Source organism: Myotis daubentonii, chromosome 12, assembly GCF_963259705.1.
Source record: "Myotis daubentonii chromosome 12, mMyoDau2.1, whole genome shotgun sequence".
Lineage (NCBI taxonomy): Eukaryota > Metazoa > Chordata > Mammalia > Chiroptera > Vespertilionidae > Myotis > Myotis daubentonii.
The window spans coordinates 72,842,330-72,862,436 of record NC_081851.1 but is presented as its reverse complement, the minus strand read 5'-3'; the positions used below and the strand labels follow the sequence as shown (position 1 = coordinate 72,862,436).

Genomic DNA, 20,107 nt, shown 5'->3' with positions numbered 1-20,107 from the left:
GTAATCTGCCACAGCAGCCTTAGGGAACTAATACAGATTTTGGTACTAAGAGTAGGTTGCTACTAATAATTAGACCGAGGGTTTTTCCTTTTTACTATTATGTCTGCGATGACAAGCAGAGTTCAGGTCAACAGAAGGCAAGTAGTTAGGAAGAAAAAAAAAATGCATTAGGGAAATGATGGGGGACACGATCAAAGGCTCATATGAACATGCAAAGATTAAGAGTTAATTATGAGTTAAAAGGGAAGTGTAAAGTCGTCTGTAAATTATGAATTATTCCTTTCCAAAGTGTGTCTCTCCATGTGGGCGCTACTGGAAATTTCAGTGGGATAATCCTTTTTTTGTTATGAAAAGTTTAGCACCTGGCTGCTAAATGTTAATAGAATCTTTAATGTCAATAGAATCCCCACAACCTTTGTGACAGGCAAAAACTGTTGTCACACCTTGGTAACCATACTAGGTATTTTAAACAAGCACTCCAAGTGATTCTGATGCTGAACCACTGAATCTGATCAAGTATTTTCTAGTCCTAACCCTGTGATTATCCTAACTGAATTAACTGGTGAAAAATTCTGGCACTGAAGCACAAAAATCACATTTAATGTATTAAAGGATAATGAGTAAAATTAATCATTGTGAACCCAAAGTAGAACTAAGATCAGTAACTTTGTGTACAGAAGTGAAACAAAATAATTTCTCCATTTAAGTAATACTTTCAGAATTTCTACTCAACAGGTTTCATACTCATTAACAAATAAATGACTTTTAGACACACAAAAAGGTTGAAGCAGTGCTTACATTTATACCACCACGAAAACCTGTAAGTAATATTCTGTTGAGGCTGAATATGCTTTTCTGTGGCCTATCCCTGAGTCACCTGCCTGATTAAACATTCTTACTTCATAAAGTAGGTAATATGTTTGGACTTTCAATGTCTAGATAAGAACTTTACTATAAATCTCAAGAGTAACTAAAGTGAGAAAGGTATCTAGAAGTCTAGCAATTTTATACACAACTTAAAAACATAACCATGCCACTTTGAGATAAACAGTCTGAGAGGCTGATTAGAATATTGTTATTTATACACTTTGCAAAGTTGTTTAGTTAATTATAGGCTAACAGAAAAAGCAAGGATAGTAACAGGAATCAGAATTGTGTTCTAGCCTTAGTTCTGTCATTTACTGTCTCTTGGGCTCATGTGACCTATAATTTTATCATCTTTACTGGGCATATCACTCAGCCAGTCTATGTTAACAATTAGGATGAAATGAAATAATGAGCATGAAGGAACTTTAGAAAACTACCAAATGCTACTCAGTTATAGAGAACTTACTACTTAATGATAATAGTACTTCCAATGAAAGCTTTAAAAATTAGTTTTCTGCATATATGAAACTCAGAAAAACTGCACACAGCTTTGCAACCAATTTGAACATACTTGTTTTAATTCTTAGACATTTCATTCTAGAGAAGTTGACTATATGTGCCAAAGGTCAGCAGTTTAACACATGTAACTACTACTAATAGGAAAATGATCTTAAAAGTTAATATTATCCTGCTCACACACTTAATAAAAATTTTGCTGTGGCCGAAACCGGTTTGGCTCAGTGGATAGAGTGTCAGCCTGCAGACTGAAAGGTCCCAGGTTCGATTCCGGTCAAGGGCATGTGCCTTGGGTTGCGGGCATATCCCCAGTAGGAGATGTGCAGGAGGCAGCTGATCGATGTTTCTCTCTCATCGATGTTTCTAACTCTCTATCTCTCTACCTTCCTCTCTGTAAAAAATCAATAAAATATATTTTAAAAAAAAATTTTTGCTGTGATTAAGAGAGAAGATAGGTTATAAAATTTTCTAATCCCTAGAAAGCTAAAGTACTATGTGATTACTAAATACATGATGTTAATGAATCTTCAGAACCAATAGCCATCTTTCAATAACGAATTTCACTAAATACAAAGCTTGGGTTACACGTTTTAGTGTACTTTTCTTACAAAAAGCCCCCCACAAGCCAGTTCAAAAATGAAAAGGCACAAGGGAAAATATCCATTAGTTTGTCATGCCCTAAATTAAATACATATACAGAATACAGCTTTTACCCAAGAAGTTCTGTATCAACCTAGTTACTATGAGCATAAAGATCGGAGTAAACAAGAAACCACTAACATTTCTAACATTTTAAAAGTTTACTGAAAGAAGAAAAGAGAGGAAACAAGGAAGGAACAAACTAGTCAGCTAGCTCCAAGTAGAAGAATAAAATAATAGTGGAAATCTTTAATGTTCTATTACAAATAGCGAAGTATCTTGAAATAAGATGCTGACTTCTATCAGAGAGAATGATTAAAAGTAACAACTGCAGGTAGAAGAATTTTCCTTATCACTACAGATAAATACATGAGAAATTAATTCAAGTATTATTCAACACTGAACCTGATGCCCAAAATTTGACACTGACTACTCTTTGCATTTTAAAATAAAAATCATGCCAGAACCAGTTTGGCTCAGTGGATAGTATGTCGGCCTGCGGACTCAAGGGTCCCGGGTTCGATTACGGTCAAGGGCATGTACCTTGGTTGCGGGCACATCCCCAGTGGGGAGTGTGCAGGAGGCAGCTGATCGTTGTTTCTCTCTCATTGATGTTTCTAACTTTCTATCCCTCTCCCTTCCTCTCAGTAGAAAATCAATAAAAAAATAAAAATAAAATAAAAATCATTAAAGTTCTCTTTCCTTGTTCTTTTCACATGTTTCTCTGATCCACCAGTAATTTAAATGCTGTTTGTAGAGTTGAAGTCAACAGGAGAGCCAATCTGAAGGAGCTTCAAAATGGCCCCAAATAGTAAAATTTTGGGATTAAAAAAAGGGCATAAAATTGATGTCTCAGACTGCAATGGACAGAAACGTATCAACTAGTATAAAAATCCATCAATTTACAGGTACAATGATGACTGAAAAAACAGTCACCTTTAGATGTTGCTAGGACATCAACTCATTCTCAAAGTTAGAAAATCAAGGGGAAAAAATCAAGCATTATCCTACCTCATATATGAACTATACATTTCACGGTAACCTCACAATTGATGAGGAAAAGTTCTTCTTCTGGAAAAGTTCCAGCTAATAAATGCAGAAGTAACCAGAGAATTAAGAGTATCACCATTTTACAACTGCTGCAGAAATAGTTAGGTAATGATCAAATGGACAACCTCACAATAAAGATACCAGACATGTGTCTCCTGATAGGAGTACAGAACCATATCCAGGCCAAGATGATAAGCCAACAAACCAATAATTAGATCAAACCCCTAGGCTTAATTCCATTTTACAGGAAATACAGAGAAATAATGTTAATATAGAGGAACATGTTAAATACTATCATTGCTTATTGCTATAAGCAAAGTCAAGAATATGGGAAAGGCAACAGGAACAAAGTTTCTTCAACAAATACATGGAAAGAAAAAGAAAAAAGATGAAGGGGAAATGGTTCCTATAAAAAGACATATCAAACAAATTTAATGTATGGATCTTATTTGGATCCCGATTCAAACAATACAATTGGAAAAAGACATTTAAGGAATTAAGAGTAATGAGAAATTACTAATTTTAAAAGGTATGATAATGACATTGTGGTTATAATTGTTTTTTTAAAAAAAGAGTTGCTCTTGGAAATTTCATACTAGAAAATGGAGGAGCCTGGCTGGCATGGTTCAGTGGTTGAGCGTTGACCTATGAACCAGGAGGTTGGAGTTCGATTCCCAATTGGGGCACATGCCCTGGTTGTGGGCTCGATCCCCATTGGGGGCTTTCAGGAGGCAGCCAATCAATGATTATCTCTCATCATTGATGTTTCTGTCTCTCCCCCTCCCTTCTTCTCTGAAATAAATAAAAATATATAAGCAAAGAGAGAGCTGGTAAGAAAAAAAAAAAGTTAACATGTTTTATCCAATACTTTAAAAATGTAGCTATCAAGGTCTATCATTAAGTATAATGATTGTGTGTCTTAAAATCTCAATAATTTGGAACAAATTCCAACCAATTCTAATGAAACTGAGAACTTTATCTCATGATATTATACTCCTAATGTGTGAGCTCAGTAAAATTTTTAAAATGAATATGCAAATTCATTTCCACAGGAATTTTATAAATAATCACAGCCCTGATAACTTGATTTATAAAGAAATCCACTTAAAGGACATACAATTTAAAATAGTTTTTAGACCAGAGAGCATGTAAGTCTTGCATTGTGACTGAATCACAGGAAAGCAAAGGATCAACCGTTTCCATGAACACTAAACCAAGAGCAAATTTATGAAATTATTTTCAATCCAGCAGAGTCTATTCCTTGTTAACATATTGTCTGTCATAGTACATACAATTAAAGCCAGAGGAAACTGGAGAGTAAACAAGAAAGTAATCTACAGATAATTCCAATCAGAGGTATATTAAAGTATCAGATTTCAAGGTGAAGGAATTTAATTAAGGGTACAAAGTATCAGGATAATGTAGAACTGCTGGCCCAAGTTATGATTTCTCTTAATTGACTAGAATTCCTTCCTTAAGCATCTATATAATATATAGCTAGATTTTTACATTCTAAAATAAACACACCTAGATTGCTACTTAATCATAGAGACATCTGAAAAGTAATTTATAATCCAATTTCTAAGCAACCAGTGTAGAATAATTAATGCTATTTATACAGGCTTTAAAGCACAACATAAGCAGTAACAGTTGACAGGAATCTGACCTGAAACTTACCTATGAAAAAAATGACAAGACATGACATATAATTTTAACAAATAAAACATAAAACTACTATGAAAGATCTAGTCTTAGTTATGTTCCAAATTTGTGTGTCCATTCCAAAGTTTCAAAGGCATGTTTTATAGAAAGGTGGAGGAAGTAGGTCTGAACAGAAATAATAGAAATCAGGAACTGAGCAGCTCCTGTGACCGAGAAATAATAAATGAAGGTGTTAAAATAAAAACTGATACATTTACACAAATAGTGCTGCAAAACAGATCATAGGAGCCCACCTGAATAAATTCATTATTTGTGTACATATATTCAATATCCCCCATAGAGCAAAGATCCAGAATTTGGGGTAGAGGACTCATCTTTAAAACGAAATCTGGCCCGACCAGGGTGGCTCAGTAGTTGAGCGTTGACCCATGAATTAAGAGGACTGCTTGTCAGGGCAAACGCCCAGGTTGTGGGCTCAATCCCTGGTAGGGTGTGTGCAGGAGGCAGCTGATTGATGTTTCTCTCTAATGAATATTTCTATCTCTATCCCTCTCCCTTCCCCTCTTTCTAAAATCAATAAAAACATTTTTTTTTTAATTTTAAAAGGACTTTTCAATGACATAATTCTAAATGATGATCACTATAAAAGATATTTTTGTTACATGGACACTTACTGTATTAATGAGCTTTAAGAAAAAAAGTATCTATACTCCTATGATGAGGGGGAGAGGTCAAACATGTCTGCTTATAAGGACAACATTACTTTTTAAATTGGAAGCAGATTTAAATCTTTCCAAGTACATAAAAATCAGCAATAGAACCTCTCACTTTCAGTTGAGGTAATTACGATTACAAAAATCCAAACTCTAATTTTAATGAAATACTTTTTAGAGGAGACAGGGATTCATATCAAGCCTCAGATATCCAAAATCCCTTCTAAATATACTTTTAACTACTTGGACAAATACTTCCCAGAAAGGGAAAAAGGTAACCACTAATTCAATAATCTTACGGTGGGGACAATTTTAATACACAGATATAAACAAAGTTCTAAATGCTCCAACTTCAAGGATACAATAAGCCTAAACCATTTTTTTTCCTTAAACATATTTAAAAGAGAAATATATGGACCAAACCCTTAAGTTTCTTTACCTCACAAATTCATATACCCTTTGGGTAAATGGCCAAGCATTCAAAGGCCAAAGCAAAAACCATTGTACTAAACTACATAATTTAAAGTTAAATAACTATGTGACTAATTGCTTTTTTTCTGGTGTACAAAAACAATAGTGAAAATTCTCTTTCACTATCATGTACAAACAGTTGACTTTTCAGATGATCTAAAACACATACAAATCAAAAGCACAGACAAGAAAAAAACACACCACTGTATTTCATAAAAGAAACAAGATACAATAGGGGTCTTTACCTTACTGTACATTAGACCCTCACTTTAAATTTTCATGATAAAAGAATTTTTTCAAAAGGCTAATATCTAAAAGCAAAAGCAATTTGGCATGTTTTATCCAACATTAAATATTTCACATATATTATAAACACACACACACAAACACACATGTATACATACAAATAAAAAGGGTTTTGGTTGTTTTTTTTTACCTAAATGCAAACTGGATGAGGATCCATGTGATGAAAGTGATGGCGGTGGCGTAAGTGAATGTCCTGGAGTTTGGCTTGGCAGAGGCATGCCTATTGGACTTGGAGAGGAGGAAAATCCCAGACTATTGTAAAATGGTTGCCCTATGGGTGCTAGGCTGCTACTAGATCTTTTGTACAAGTCAGAGCTAGTAGATAGAGACTCTCTCCTTGTGGCACTACTACTTGCAGAACTGCCAACTGAAGAAGAAATAAAAAAAACCCTAATTACATACAGTGTTAACTGAATAAAACCTATCCCCAACTCTTGCTGGGAAATAACAGGAGTGATCACAATAATTATTTTTAGAAACATTATGGAGAAGATAATTACTGTGATAACTATATATACACTAACTTATTAATCATAAAAGGGTATAAATGCACCCCAATAAAGTAACCAAATATTTAACATAGCAGTCATATGTTCATTATTTCACACATATTTATCACTGACACATATGATTACTGTGCTTTAATACCCTGGTATGATTTATAAACCCTGGAATTGTAAGTAGTCTGCTTTATGATATGCTAGAGAGTCAATTCCAATAAAGTTAAATTTTGCTAGTGTCCTAATCTCTGGAGCCAGTTCTCAAACTTCAACTCAATGCCAAGAAAAGACTACACTAATAAACAGAATATTAACATATTTCCCTCATCATTCACATTTAATTTGGCTTCTACCTTGTGTTCAAACCATAGTACTTTAAGTCCATATTGGCCCGAATATTATTCAGCTGTGAAATATAGATGGCAGCTTATTCCCCACTATACATTCTCCTTATCCTTCAACAACTAAATTACAAAATATATATGAAAAAACTAAACTTTCAAAAAATTGTTATCATCACTGTTATCACACCAAAAACATGCTTTCACTTACCCCTCAGGAGCTTCCATTCCTAAGTTTTTATTACTGGCCCTCTTAGCCCCTTACTCAAGTGTAGACTGATCAGCCTATTTTTTCTTAGATAATATATAATTATTTTATGTTACATCTTTTATTGTCCTACATACTGAATTCTTTTTACTTAATTCCAAATTCAACTATTAACCTCTACTTAATTTTTCCTTTTGTGCTCCACAAAAATCATAAAATAGAATCACATCATCATATAGCTGTGCATGCAATGAACAGAAAGCAAGATTTGACATTTAACATTTATCTGGATAATCAAATTCTTTACGTGTTTGAAGGGGTTGTTCAATTCTTGTCTCACTTGGTATAAATATTTTCAAGTATACTTGCACTTATTTCTAAGCACTGTCCTTTTAAACCAAATGCCTTTTTCATCTAAGGAAATTTCACATTACTTTTCTTAACCTGTCAAGTTTTTTAAGAACATGCTCTATATTCGGACCAATATGGTAATTTGCTTCAAGAGAATGTTAAAGTTTATATTTGGACTTGGTTTTTTAACCTCAAGTCAATTATATATAGGTCATAAGGGTATAGTTTAAAGAGAAAAATTAAGCAGAGTACATGATGGGTACACCAAGGTAAGCTTATAATTGAGACATAAAGAAACTTTAATTACATTGGTTCTTGTCAAATTCAAAATTCTATAAAGAAAAAAACCAGGCTCCCACGGCTATAGTAGGCAAAATATTATAACAATATTCATTCAACCTTTTATACCTGCCAGTGCAGTTTCTGAAAGACTGATGTTGATGTGTTTTATTGAAAATTTTACATCTTAAGATATCATAACAGGGAAGTATCAGGTAACTATATGCATTTTAATAGCAAAAAAAAATCACAAACAAATGTAAACGCTAATGTAGTAAATAGCTCTTTTGAGTTGGTTTTGTCAAAACTGTCAGTGTTTGCTACATTAACTATGCTAATTTAAAAGGACACTGTCAAAGTGATTTTTGTAAGACATGGCTACATTTTAAAGTCCTATTTATTTCAGTAACAATTTAACTGACAAAGACAATAGCTCTCTAATGAAAACAGTAGCACTATCTTTCTCCTGGCAAATAATTAAATGAACCGTAATTTTGACACATGCAATATTTTCCTCCAAAAAGGAAAAGCCAAACCAAACATTTAAAAGTAATTCAGAAATAACTTTAAACATATACAAACTAGCTCCTTTTTACTATATGCTTAAATTATCTGCAAGTGTAATATGAAATATAAAACAAAGTCTATCTAAAATATCTAAGCTAGAAAATGGAGTCACTAATCATTAATTAACTGTGTATATAAAATATTCAATTGCAAACTTTCAATTGTAACAGCACTTTCTAAATAATGGGTATCAAAAGGATGATTTAATCACTATGTTACAATGGTTAAACTTCTTGGCCAACTGTTTTATACATTAGAGTATTTAACACTGTTAAGCATTAATAATTTCATCATATAAGAGAATGACTATGTATTTTATTGTGTGCAAAAATGTGCACATACCACAATATATTTTAAATTTCGTATAGGCATAGAACTGCCATAATGTGAAACGGCAATGATAGATTTGTAAGCAAACATATCATAGCACTTGAATGAATTCTCACAAAATGTCCAAGAAGAAGGAGATGGTATAAGACTATTTACTAGTATTTGGGGTGGCAATTGTTAATACCCTCTGAAGCAAGATGAAACAGAGGTACCCCAGGCTGAAAATCAGAATTGAGTAAGCAATGCTTATAGAGGCATGAAGAAGGTTAAGTTTTGGGGAAAGAGGCATCTGTAGGGGTCATTTGTGGGAAACAAAATGTTCAAGCCAACCATTTCTGAATGCAGGGGAAAGCTCTTCAAAACTAAGAGACAAATGGGAATTTGGAAGAATTACGTAAGGGGCCCTACAAATCTATACCAGACCACCAGTGACATATTTTATTAGAAAAGGGTACACGAGGTTTATCAAAGCTCTTCTCTATTTTCCTTGGGTTACTTAGGGTTTATAATTTATAGTTTATGAACTAGTTATTTCAACAAATTTTGTGTTTTTTAAAAGTTATATTCTCTTTGATATTCTTTGGCATTTAGGATTACTTGGGGAAAATGCTTGTCAATTGTGTTAGAAGCAAAAAGTTAGTCCGGAGTCCTTGGGCTGAAGAATACTAAACTCCAAAAGGGATTATAAAAAAAAAAAAAGTAGAAAAATTAAATTAAAAGATTGAACGGTCTCCATGTTCACTAGGTTTTCCCTCAGAAGTTATCGTGCCCATTCTTTAGGCAAAGGTTAAGTCCCTATTGTATTACATTGTAACAAAAAAAGCATTTTGCATCTAAAAGTTTATAGCTGCTATTCAAGACCATTCCTCCTATAAATATTAAACCTGGAAAGCATATTAATAATGGCTGACACGTTAGTTTTGCCATTTTTCACACCAGAAAAGGACATAACTTAATGGGTGGGAAAATAGACGAGAAGCAGTTTTAATGATTCTAAGAGGTGAGAGAAATAAGGGTAAGCAGCTTTCCCCCTAATGCTTCCTGAATACACTGGAAATGTTAGAGAATGATTAATACAAGGTGTTGTCAACAGTGGACCTCTTCTCATTTCACTCAATTACAAAATCAGTTTGTATGGATAAGTTATTTATTTTGTGAAGTTATTTAACATTTGAATCTCTCAAGTATTATATATAAAATTAGGCCCTGGGAAAAACACCCTTTCAAACAAACTTTTAGTGATAAAAAGGCTAATTATTTAATCTAAAATAAAGTAAGCACACTGGTAGTTTCTTAGGGACTGTTTAGAACATTTCATTAAATTTTATTTTTATATATTATATGAAATAAAGAAAACCATAAGGATCAGTAGCATTTAATAATAAATAATCTAATAAATACACAAAGACACCAGAAATTTAAGATGGCAAAAGTATTTACTTCCACAAGCATTATATACAGAATAAGGAAGAGCTAGTAACTAGCATAAAATACTGCTCCAAACAAACCTACTAAAACAAAAATTACAATTCTTAAAGCCAGGGGAAAATGTATTGTATTTGAGAAAAGGATGGACTGCTTGAAATGAGTTAAAACATTCATAGATATTTACAGATTTGCAGGAAGTAGTTTGCTTCTACAAAAACCAATAAACCAGTATTTTAAATCCTGTCCTTTCTACACTACAAGCTATTTATTATTGCTTATTTTAACATTAAAAACATACATATACCAGATATCATCTTAAAGGGAACTTACCTGATGAACCAAATCCACTGAGAGCAGAGCCTATAGCAGCACCCAAAGAACCACTGCTTCCAAAGCCAAGAGATGTACTTCCAGGTTGGCCAGGTCCGTGAGAAAATAAAGAGCTGCTCTGGGAGCTATTAGTCAAAGATGTGCTCCCGTAAAATGAATTAGACTGTAGATTAGTGCTTGGCTGCTGTTGCTGCTGCTGCTGCTGTGGTGGCTGAGTGCCAATTGGTCGAAATAGACCATTTGTGCTGCCTGTAAGACTATTTGCAGTTCCTCCAGCTGCCGCTGCTGCTGCCGCTGCTGCAAAGTAAATTGCAGATACTGCTTAAAACTACTCAGAAAAAATGTTCCTGTTTTTTAAAATATCTCAAACAACATCAGAAAAAAAATTATCCCTGAAAACGCCAGTTGCACTTACCAGCTTGTGCTGCTGCTGAACTAATTAAAACAGGTGTTGGAGCCATTAATCTAACTGGAGCTCCAAGGCCAGTTCTTGCTCCAGGGCCAACCACTAAGGCACCAGTCTGATCATAATAGGCAGTTGGAGCTAGTACTTGATAGCCTAAACAATATTAAGATAAATGTTTGATGAAAACATGTATTGTAGAAAACATGCATATTTATTTCCCCCTGAATGTTTTTATCAAGCAAAAAACATAGCTATTATATACTTATTTATATAAAACCCGTAGTTGCTATATGAAAAACATATTTGAGAAGGTATGGCTAAATGTGTGAAAATGTAGTAAAGCATAGGTTAAGTTTTAACCATTTGTATGCCATAACCGTCTATAGACGCAAGTGGCGGTCCTTTTTAAATTAAATTCAAAATATTGTGGCAGTTAACTGGTTAACAAAGATGTCTTTCACTTGTGGATCACAAAATAAGGTATTTGCCTTTATATAAAAATTATCAAGTGCTGATAAAAAAAAAAACCATTCCTATTTAGTCATTTCTGAGAAGAGGATGGATAAAAAGACTAAGAAAATGAGTTATAACAAGATATAGAAATGTTTATTACACATTAGTTAAGTTCTAAACCAAGTGCCTCAGTAACAGCATTCCCTTAGATTTTCATTTGTAAGCATCTCTTTAAAAACTTAAATCATGATATAAACAGATACCTTAAAATCATAAGGTAACAATCTATTTGTAAAGGTTCTCAAGCTAAAATTTGAATAAAAATCATGCAGGCATTAGTTTTTTTCATAGCCCTGAACACAAGGCAGGTGACAATTTGCATTATTCCAACTATAGGAGAGTGAAGTTTACCTCTTAGCAGTCTTTCTCAGTAGGGATTCCTCATCTGAACCACAGAACAGAAAATAACTATTTTGCCAATTCTCCCAAGGATGATACATAACAAGTATCACTGTAGATGCACAGGAGAGAAGTTAACTACAAATAGTGGATACTTTAAGTCAATAGGGCTTAGTTTATTCCCAGAATTCAAGAGAAAGTCTGCCTTATACAGTAACAGGGACTCAAGCTCAATAGTGACAACCACTTGAAAAAAGGTACTGCCAACCTCCAATACTTTTAAGTTTAAACACTAAGACAACCACTTTCATGTGTAAAGGTTGTTTTTAATTAAATACAGTAATATTGACTGTTTTACAATTACAGTTTTATTGTAATAAATATAAATTAGGAGGACTAGTCAAAAGAAGAGATGCAAAGGGCAAAATCTAGGAGGAACGCAGATCTTCCAAGAACTTTCCTCACGAATGAACTCCTCATGAAATGATAAATTTGAGATTATTAGATATCCAACAGGAGAGGTCCAATAGGATATACAACTCTTAAGTTTAGGAAAGTAAAAAATCTGGGTGCTGTCAACATAAAGATAATATTTAAAGCTATAAGACAAGATGAAATCACCAAGAAAATAAAAAAGGGGTCTATGAATTGAGGGCACTTCACATTAAGAGGTTGGAGAGAGGAGGAATCAGGAAAGAGCCTCAGAAGGAGTAACCAGTAAGGAAGAAAAAAAATTTAAACAATGTGGTTTCTTGAAGGCCAAATTAAAAACAAAAAAAATCAATGAAGACTGAGTGATCAATAATGTCAAATGGTGCTAAAAGCCACGAGTTGAGAACTGAGCAATGGAGTTAGCAACTTGGAAGTCACCTGGTAAGGGACAAAAGCCAAACTGGCAAGTTCAGTAAAGAACGAAACTGAAGACCCACAAACAAGTACAGACAATGCTTTTGAGGAATTTTGCTGTAAAAAAGGGGGTATTGAGAGTAACTTTTTTCTTAACCGAAATGTACTTAACTAGCAGAACATGATAATTTGTTATTGTGAAATAAAACACAAAAAAGTCAAAAAAGTATAGTGTTAATGATTGTAACACAAAAAAGTATAACCACTATCCTAGTCAAGAAACAGAAACTGCCCAGGAACCCATCTCTCCTATGTCCTCAGCTCAACCACAGTTTTCTCTTTCCCTTAAAAGAGTTACACATTGTCTTATTATTTATAACAATCACTTGGCTTAGATTATTTAAAAGTTTTTATGTATAATTCATCCAAGTGGTTGTATACAGATCTTCCCAGTTTCCACTTCCATTATTATATAGCCCCTCATTGGATGGACACCAAAATGCATTTATTCAGTCATCATTTACTGGCAACAGTCTGGGGCTACTATCAACAGTGCTGCCATAAACATTTCTGTACATGTATCCTGAAGTGTATGTGTACATATTTCTCTAACATATAGTAGTTGACACCCTGAGTCATAGAGTATGCTCATTATTTTCAACTTTGGTAAATAATGCCAAGCCACTTCCAAAGTGGTTGTGCAATTTTACACTGTTACCACCTTGGTATTAGAGTTCCCACTACTCCATGATTTTAATAATACTCCCCGCTGTCAGGCTTTTTAAATGTGGCCAATCTGGGTGACTCTGCAGCGGTATGCTTCACGGATACCACCCTCTGTGGGTCCTACCTAGAGTCCCTGCCCTCTTCTCTTATCCATGGGCTTCACCACCCTGAACTCTCCAAGGGCCTGTCCTTTCCCAGGCATGTGCCAGACTTGGCACAGACTCTGACCATGGCAGCCCTCTTCAAGTAGAAACCGTGGATGGTGTAATAAAGAACAGAACTGAGAGTTACGAGAGGGCTATAAACAGAGATGAAGCAGCATTAGAGAGACAAGAAAAACAGGTAAAATCAGAAATTAAGAAAATGGCCAAAATTGGTAATAAAGAAGCTTTCAGTTTTAGCCAAAGAGCCTGCACAACTATGGAAACAGCAAACAGGAACTTTTGCCCTAAGTACAAAAGTCATTTTTACATCCACACAAACAAAAGTGATAAATTTCCAGATGAAGATGGCTGCGCAATGTCTGCTATAGCAAAGACAACGTAGGCAGTTGACAAGAAGATGAATCCACAAAAGACATTACAAAAAAAGCAGAATTTCCAGTAGGAAAATATGAAAATGACTGAAGAAATGATTGATGACACACCTGAGGACATCTTTGATGGCTCTGATAATGAAGAAGAAAGCCAAGATACTATGAATCAAGTTCTTGATGAAATTTCTGGAAATATGGCCAAAGCTGTCAGCTCTCTGAAGCTGACCATCTGACTCTACTTCCAAGGCTACAATCTCCAATGAAGAAATTAAACAACTCAAAAGTTTTAGGAATGGATTAGTTAAAAAAGCCGTAACATTTTATTTATAATTGTTTAGTTATAATTATAAACCAGGCATATTGCCAATTTCTTTTACAAAACACATTTATTTTGCAAAAATGAAGACCATGAGTGAACAGGTGTTTCCTAACCAACTGGTTTTATTTCTTGAAGGACTGCCATGAGAATTCTGGGCTACTTTCAGCTGGAAAGAAGCTACAGTTTATGCCATAGAGAAAAAATGGCCCTGGCTGCAAAGCTCAGGTGGATAGAGAGTCATCTCAATACACCAAGGTTCTGGGTTCAATCCCTGGTCAGGGCACATACAAGAATCAATCAATGTATGTATAAATAAGTGAACAACAAATCATTGTTTCTCTCCCCCCACCCCCCGGCATACCCTCTTTCTCTATAATCAAGTGTGTGTGTGTGTGTGTGTGTGTGTGTGTGTGTGTGAGAGAGAGAGAGTGAGAGAGAGAGAGAGAGAGAGAGAGAGAGAGAGAGAGAGAGAGAGAGAGAGAGGGGTGGGGGTGGGGTGGGGGGCTATGTTGAGAATTCTAATACATATTTTCCATCCCTGTCATTAAGTCTCATAAATAGTATTAATTTCAACTCTTGGCATTTGAATTGTAAATAATTTATTGCAAGGTAGGCAAGATTTTTCACTCTTCCGTGTGACAGTCTACATTTAATATTCTAAATCTATTCAAACAGCCGGTTGCAGGCTCGATCTCTGCTGGGGGGTATAGGGGAGGCAGCCAACAGATATTTTTCTCTCTCTCTAAAAATCAATTACAATATAGTATCTATTCAAATTTCTACAATTAACCAACTATATACCTGGCATGCCAGTAGCAAGACCCTGACCAAAAGCCAAAGTTGGATTTGTTGCTGCAAGTGACTCTGCTTGTTGCCCTTGCTGGCCCTGATTGGGAGTAAGAGGGCGCTGACCTGTTCCAGCACGAAGAACCTACAAAGGACAAATGATTTCCTTAAAAACGAAATTATAAAGTAACACATATATAAATTTATTTTGAACAATTTTGTATATACCACAGCCTTTGAATATTCTTTGAACATATTTACATGCAATGAAATGTCAATTTAGCATGAAATAATCCAAAATACTTAACATCAAAAACACAATCACTGACTCTTGACAACTAGAACAATCTATTTATTAAGCAACATGGAGGTTCTAGGTCTTTCAGAAAAATTATTTCTAGTATTTATGCTCTGACAAAATCTTAGATGAATATAAGAAGTTTAATTTATGTTTTATTAGTCTTTAAGGCTGAACACTGAAACACAGGAAGCTTAAGGAAATAAAGTATCATTATTCATTTAGTCTGTTACGAGATTGTAGTTGAGTGAAAACTTTTACTTGAACCAAGTTTTTAGAATTCAGAAGCTGCTTTTTAGGGTAAAACCTTGGGGTGAACAAAAGAACACAAGATTATATCAAAACAAAGCAAACTCTTAGGGCTGGTCAAATTTTACTACTTTGCAATATGTAGTTGTTTTAGTGATTAAACACAAGCACAATACACATTAATTTCATAAAGATAAATATTTAAGTAATTCAGGATAAGGGGGATTCATTCATTGTAAGACCATCCTATAAGTAAGTATCACACATGGGTGCATTCAGGTAGCTTGCCTAAAAAAGAAAAAATTTAGATTAAAAATAATTTTTATATGATGTTTTTGTATCTGTAAGGATTGAGCCAAAAAACAGCTTCGATAGAGCATCAATATATAGTATATTAAACTATATTTAAGAAAATTTAGAATAAAATTTAACTGGCAAGTAAATAACACTATACTTGTCATTAAACTGTTTCTTTGCTAAAAATATGTGGAATTTGACAACCAGATATCTGGAATTTATCAATAGTTTTACATTTACCAAAATAGTTCTAGGAAAGTGGTTGAAATTAAAAAAAAAATCTTTGTGATAAACATTTTGTTTGAAGAAGGTAAATCTAACCTTTCGTGAAAATATTTCATCTTTTCGTGCTTAAAAATATGAAGTACCCAGTAATCTTCTTTTTCTGGTCAGAACTATATTAAGTTAATACTTAAAATAGTAATTTAAATATCCAGAAGAAAACTGAAAAAAATTGAAGTGACAATTATTTTGATAGGAACATTATTAACACACTTTAGGAACTGAAAAGAAAAATGTAATATTGCTAGAGGTTTCAACAGAAATGTAAAACTGAAATACAAGCAAATCTTTAAATTCATAGACTACAGATTAGAAAAAAATCATGTAATCAAGACTTGTGCACTAACTACACAGGTATGGACAAAAGTAGATTTACAGTTGTTTGTATGGAAAAAGACATGCAAGTTATGATTATTAAAATAGCTTTATTAACTAAAAAGAATGTCACAATGGCGCAGTAAACCTACTTCTGGCAATCAGATATATGCATCTCACATATTGAAGAAAATAAAGAGAAAAGACACACATCTTGAACACAAAGAGCTCATACAATTTCAGAGATGCTTCAGATATTAACAGAATGAAGGCAGGCCTATACCTGTTGCTGTCCAGGCTGAGCTTGAGATGCAGCTTGCTGATTTGCTGTGTTGTTTGCCGCAGCTGCAGCTTGTTGCTGAAATAAATTGGCTGGATACACCCCCCATGGAACACCATAATACTGAGGTGGAACCACTGCCGGACCTAAACCTCACATCCCCCACACACACACAAAAAGAAAAAAAAAGGGGGGGGAAGTCACTACATTTTATAGATAAATGAGGTCAGTCACCACTAGATCATAAAAGGGGATAGTATTTAAGGCTTAGAGAAGATGTCCTTATAATCCTGTATCCACTTACACCTACTATACCCTTTTACTTTTGCTTATTCTATTAGGGAGAAAGTCTCATTGAAACATTAATTATTAAGAGAGAGAGTGAATATTTAAGAGCAACAGCAGTGGCCTTAATGGAGAAACGTGAAGCTAAACTTAAGAGGACCAATGAATTAACAGGACAGTTAACTATCCAACATTCACTAAATGCCAGTTTATGGGTTTGACACTGACAAACAAGTTAATTAGAAAACATTATTCACCAAAGAATTGTAAGATCCTCTATCCTCAATTCATTACTTCTCTTAAAAATATTTTCTGACTATTGAAAAGAATTATGAAAATAAACTAGACACTCATCTTCTGATTTGCAATCTATAATATAAAACTATGGAACATTCTGGTACCAAGCTTGCCACAACTATTTTTGAATTGCAAACCTTGAATTTTAAAATATTTTTCATATTTAAAGTAGACTTAGTCACAATTCTCACAAGGCAACTGAAAATCACACAAAGTGTGTTTATGTGGTTAGGAAAATGGGACTAGTGAGTCAAGGCAAGAAAAAAACTAGTTAATATGAGCACAGAGGAACACAAACATAAGAAAGCAAACTAAGAAAAATAGAATTACTCTCTTTTACTTAATTCAAGACAATGTTTGGTCCCTAGAAAGTAAATAGCATCATGTACAATAAGCCCATCATTAAACTAATAAGCAAGGTGTCATGATTCCTGACTAAGAAACATGTTCCACTGATATGGAATTTAGTGTATCTAATTTGTAGATTTTTTAAGAGTCAGACAACTACCAAGAACCTCTCTGTTCAAAACGGTATCCAGAAGCCATTAACAGCTATTAATAGCTTGTGGTTATCTAATAATTAAAAGTTGGATAGCCTAAATTGAGATGTGTTGTAAATATAAATAAACAGGGATTCTGAAGAGCTAGCATGAAAAAAGGGGAAAATACCTATTAATAATTTTAAAAATATTGATTATATATTGAAATTATTTTAGATATGTTGGACTAAATCAAACATATCATTGAAATTAATTTCATCTTTTTTTATTTCTATAAAGTGGCCACAAGAAAAATTTTAATTACATTATCTGGCTCACACTATATTTCTGCTAGATAGCACTGGTCTTAGAAAGCCGAAGTCCAGGATGCCTACCATGTGCATCTCAAAACTAATGGCCTCTTTTTTTTTTTTTTTTAATATTGCTTACAGTATTACAAAGGGTATTACATGTGTCCCTTTTTTTCCCCCGCCCTTGACAATCCCCTGGCCTCCCCTACCCCCCAGTGTCATATGTCCATTGGTTATGCTTATATGCATGCATACAAGTCCTTTGGTTGATCTCTTACCCCCCTCCCTAAAACTAATGACCTCTTAAAGTTGCTTCTTTCAGTTCCATAGATTAATGATTTCTGTATGAATGATATACCAGCACTTTACACACTAACATCCAATTAAATGGCACCAAAAAAACTCACATGCTTATGGAATCACATGCAGATATAGACCAAAAACTACTCAATGTGATAGATCAGTTTCAGTCAGCAAACTAAGATATTAAACAATATGAAATTAACAATTTTTTCCACTTCTTAAACTCCTGAATAAAAAAAAAGTCCCCAAGCTCCTCAGCAAGGACTGTTCTCATTCCAGTGAACACACTTCTGTGGGTGACATCACCCTGTGCCTTCCTTGATAACCAACATAAACCATGCTTAAGACAAATTCATTTCTGTCTTTGTAATCAAGTCAACCTAAAACACGCCCCCCCCCCCCAAACTCCTATAGAGCAGCAAATTACTTTGCTGAGTGAGAGACTGTGCCTGACAAGCACGCAACTCTTCCTTACTTAAATGAGCAATAAATACAGCTTCAGTCTCTAAAAAAAAATCCCCCCAGCTTTATTGTGATATAATTGACATGTAACACTATATAGTTATGGTGTTTATTTCAGTTGAGTGGTGGTTTCAGGGTTTCACAGTTTTTAAGAAGTTCTTTGTAACTCCACCCCATCTTTTGTCCCTCAGCTTACTTGCAAATTTCAATATTGCTAAATAAACTTTACTTTTACATACTCATATTCAAGAATGCAGAAGCACTTTAAAATATACTTTCCCTGATGTGGGTATTTACAACACTAACCCAGTTTATTTTTTGAGAAGTAACTTTAATTTACATTGTCTCTGTGGGTAATGAATGGGATTGGCCACAAGAATGAAGATTTGTTTGGCAATGTAAGATTTCTGAAACTAAAAAACTAAAAGGTAAATCAATTATGTATAGGAGGAAAATTATCAGGCTTATGTTTCTTCTGTAGCATTACAGTTAAAAAATAAATTCTGGCCCTAGCTGGTTTGGCTCAGTGGATAGAGCATCGGCCTGCAGAGTGAAAGGTCCAGGTTTGATTCTGGTCAAGGGCACATGCCTGGGTTGTGAGCTCGATCCCCAGTGGGGGGCGTGCAGGAGGCAGCCGATCGATGATTCTCTCTCATCATTGATGTTTCTATCTCTCTCTATCCTTTCCTCTCTGAAATCAATAAAAATAAATAACTTCTGGAAACTTCAGCTCATTCTGTATAAATGTTTCAGTTGTTCCTAGGAACTTCAAATTGCCCAAATAGACCAAAATAAAGCTTAAACCAAGATTAAAACTAAATCCATAATAAGCAACAAGAATGAACAATAAGTTACCTGCTAGTGTTGCTGCTGCAGCCAATCCTGCTGCGGTATATGGATCAGTCCCTGCAGGAGGAGCACTAATAATATATGGATTTGGCACAAATGCAGCTGGAGCAAGGCCTGCTGAGAATACACCAGCTGTATTTAAAAGGGGGAGAAATAATGAATGAAAATGTAAAGTATGATTTTCGTCATTAAATAAAAACATTTCTACTTTGAATTTGGGATGGAGAAGGAGAATGTACTTAAATTCTTGGGCATTTAACAATATATTAAAAGGTTCTTCATTTCTGAAACAGAGATTCTGATGGTCAGAGTTTTCACTTTTCCAACCAGGAAATAAATCAAAGTTAGCCAAAATCAGATAGGCATAAAATG

General features: G+C 34.2%; 1 protein-coding gene and 1 pseudogene across 11 annotated transcripts in view; one reads left to right on the top strand and one right to left on the bottom strand.

The window, feature by feature from the left end:
• The window catches only part of PUM2 (pumilio RNA binding family member 2), a 70,804-nt gene that overhangs the window by 19,673 nt on the left and 31,024 nt on the right, over window positions 1-20,107 (bottom strand). For 7 of the 11 annotated variants that reach the window (XM_059660465.1, XM_059660466.1, XM_059660473.1 and 4 more), the window contains 6 exons: window positions 19,742-19,867; window positions 16,753-16,895; window positions 15,044-15,173; window positions 10,974-11,117; window positions 10,559-10,855; window positions 6,355-6,591 (listed from right to left, as the gene is read on the bottom strand). In XM_059660465.1, the coding sequence (XP_059516448.1) occupies window positions 6,355-6,591; window positions 10,559-10,855; window positions 10,974-11,117; window positions 15,044-15,173; window positions 16,753-16,895; window positions 19,742-19,867 (1,077 nt within the window). The remainder of the gene's footprint in view (window positions 1-6,354; window positions 6,592-10,558; window positions 10,856-10,973; window positions 11,118-15,043; window positions 15,174-16,752; window positions 16,896-19,741; window positions 19,868-20,107) is intronic. The other 4 variants (XM_059660470.1, XM_059660471.1, XM_059660475.1 and 1 more) reach the window with 1 other exon arrangement.
• Window positions 11,255-14,253, top strand: LOC132213891 (charged multivesicular body protein 2b-like; annotated as a pseudogene).